At 52.8% G+C, this 3,101-nt stretch overlaps 1 protein-coding gene across 2 annotated transcripts in view; it reads left to right on the plus strand.

The window, feature by feature from the left end:
• asah2 (N-acylsphingosine amidohydrolase 2) overlaps window positions 1-1,840 on the plus strand; it is a 46,660-nt gene extending 44,820 nt beyond the window's left edge. For both annotated transcript variants that reach the window (XM_056429678.1, XM_056429679.1), the window contains exon 18: window positions 1,083-1,840. In XM_056429678.1, coding sequence (XP_056285653.1) covers window positions 1,083-1,281 — 199 coding nt within the window. In that variant the 3' untranslated portion in view covers window positions 1,282-1,840. The remainder of the gene's footprint in view (window positions 1-1,082) is intronic.
• Window positions 1,841-3,101: the final 1,261 nt, after the last annotated feature.

The following is a 3,101-nucleotide window of genomic DNA, read 5'->3' on the forward strand; positions in this document are numbered from 1 at the left end:
AGTACTGTCACAGTCAGAGTACTAATACAACAGTACTGTCACAGTAAGAGTACTAATACAACAGTACTGTCACAGTCAGAGTACTAATACAACGGTACTGTCACAGTCAGAGTACTAATACAACAGTACTGTCACAGTCAGAGTACTAATACAACAGTACTGTCACAGTCAGAGTACTAATACAACAGTACTGTCACAGTCAGAGTACTAATACAACAGTACTGTCACAGTCAGAGTACTAATACAACGGTACTGTCACAGTCAGAGTACTAATACAACAGTACTGTCACAGTAAGAGTACTAATACAACAGTACTGTCACAGTCAGAGTACTAATACAACAGTACTGTCACAGTAAGAGTACAATACAACAGTACTGTCACAGCAAGAGTACTAATACAACAGTACTGTCACAGTAAGAGTACTAATACAACAGTACTGTCACAGTCAGAGTACTAATACAACAGTACTGTCACAGTAAGAGTACTAATACAACAGTACTGTCACAGTCAGAGTACTAATACAACAGTACTGTCACAGTACTAATACAACGGTACTGTCACAGTAAGAGTACTAATACAACAGTACTGTCACAGTCAGAGTACTAATACAACAGTACTGTCACAGTCAGAGTACTAATACAACAGTACTGTCACAGTCAGAGTACTAATACAACGGTACTGTCACAGTAAGAGTACTAATACAACAGTACTGTCACAGCTGTCACAGTCAGAGTAATTAATACAACAGTACTGTCACAGTAAGAGTACTAATACAACAGTACTGTCACAGTAAGAGTACTAATACAACAGTACTGTCACAGTAAGAGTACTAATACAACAGTACTGTCACAGTCAGAGTACTAATACAACAGTACTGTCACAGTCAGAGTACTAATACAACAGTACTGTCACAGTCAGAGTACTAATACAACAGTGCTGTCAGTCAGAGTACTAATACAACAGTACTGTCACAGTAAGAGTACTAATACGACAGTAGAAATACTCTGAAGTATATGCGTTCATGAGGTCTTACATTGGGCTGACCTTTGACCTTTGACCTTTGACCCTGTGCTCTCTGCAGGTTTCACTGGCTGAAGGGTTCCAACCAGCAGAGCAACGCCACCATCGAGTGGCACATCCCGCCGGCGGCGCCCAGCGGCGCCTACCGGATCCGCCACTACGGCCACTACAGGCAGCGGGCGGGCTGGGAGACCTCCACCCGGGCCTACTGGGGGGCCTCCTCCACCTTCAGGGTCTCCACCAGCTTCTCCTCCCACTGAGGCCTCCACCTTCAGGGCCTCCACCAGGGGGCCTCCTCCACCTTCAGGGCCTACCGGGGGCCTCCTCCACCTTCAGGGCCTACCAGGGGGCCTCCACCAGGGGGCCTCCTCCACCTTCAGGGCTTCCTCCACCTTCAGGGCCTCCACCAGGGGGCCTCCTCCACCTTCAGGGCCTCCACCAGGGGGTCTCCACCAGGGGGCCTCCTCCACCTTCAGGGTCTCCACCACCTTCAGGGTCTCCACCAGCTTCTCCTCCCACTGAGGCCTCCACCTTCAGGGCCTCCACCAGGGGGCCTCCTCCACCTTCAGGGCCTACCGGGGGCCTCCTCCACCTTCAGGGCCTCCACCAGGGGGCCTCCTCCACCTTCAGGGCCTCCACCAGGGGGCCTCCTCCACCTTCAGGGCCTACCGGGGGCCTCCTCCACCTTCAGGGCCTCCACCAGGGGGCCTCCTCCACCTTCAGGGCCTCCACCAGGGGGCCTCCTCCACCTTCAGGGCTGACCAGGTGTACAAATACTGTGTCTGTTCTTAATGTGTAATAAAATACACCAGCATAATACTTGTGTGTTTTTACTTGAGTGACGTGTTAAAGTATTCAAGGAGTCCTCCAGCTCCTCCCCTTCTGCTCCTCTCCTCCAGCTCCTCTCCTCCTTCTCTCCTCCAGCTCCTCTCCTCCAGCTCCTCTCCTCCTCCTCTCCTCCAGCTCCTCCCCTTCTGCTCCTCTCCTCCAGCTCCTCCCCTCCAGCTCCTCCCCTCCAGCTCCTCTCCTCCTTCTCTCCTCCAGCTCCTCTCCTCCAGCTCCTCTCCTCCTCCTCCAGCTCCTTCTGCCCTCCTCCAGCCTCCTCTCCTCTCTCCTCCTTCTCTCCTCCAGCTCCTCTCCTCCAGCTCCTCTCCTCCAGCTCCTCCCCTCCTGCTCCTCTCCTCCAGCTCCTCCCCTCTGCCTCCCTCTCCTCCCTTCTCCTCCTCCAGCTCCTCCCCTCCAGCTCCTCTCCTCCTTCTCTCCTCCAGCTCCTCTCCTCCAGCTCCTCCCCTCCTCCTCCAATCCTCCAGCTCCTCTCCTCCTCCAGCTCCTCCCCTCCAGCTCCTCCTTCCTCCAGCTCCTCTCCTCCAGCTCCTCCCCTTCTGATTCAAGATTCAAGATTCAAGATGTTTTATTTGTCACATACACACACAGGGTGTGCAGTGAAATGAAAGTGGCAATGCTCAGCAGGAATGTGCAAGGGCAACAAGTACACTATTTACAATAAAAAAAAACCACAATATTTACAGTAAGTGTGTGTGTGTGTGTGTGTGTGTGTGTGTGTGCCTAAGAGGGGCAGTTGTGTGGGTCTATGTGGGGGTCCTGGTTCGGAGTTCACAGTCCTGATGGCCTGAGGAAAGAAACTCCTGTCTCAGTCTCTGTTCTTGCAGCGTGACTACGGAGGCGCCTGCCTGACCGCAGCAGCTGAAACAGTCTGTTGTTGGGGTGGTGAGGATCCTTCATGATCCTGCCGGCTCTGGTTCTGCACCTCCTGGTGTACAAGTCCTGCAGGGTGGGGAGTGTAGTTCCAACAGTGCGCTCAGCCGAACGCACTACTCTCTGCAGAGCCTTCCTGTCCTGAGCGGAGCAGTTGCCAAACCAGGCTGTGATGTTTCCTGTCAGGACGCTCTCTACAGCTCCAGAGTAGAAGGACTGAAGGATCCTCTGGGAAACTTTAAATTTCCTCAGCTGCCTGAGGTGGTAGAGGCGCTGCCTTGCCTTTCTCACCAGAGTGTCTGTGTTCGTTGACCATGTCAGATCCTCGGTGATCCTTCTGCTCCTCTCCTCCAGCGCCTCCCCT

This window comes from Pseudoliparis swirei, chromosome 13 (assembly GCF_029220125.1).
Source record: "Pseudoliparis swirei isolate HS2019 ecotype Mariana Trench chromosome 13, NWPU_hadal_v1, whole genome shotgun sequence".
NCBI lineage: Eukaryota > Metazoa > Chordata > Actinopteri > Perciformes > Liparidae > Pseudoliparis > Pseudoliparis swirei.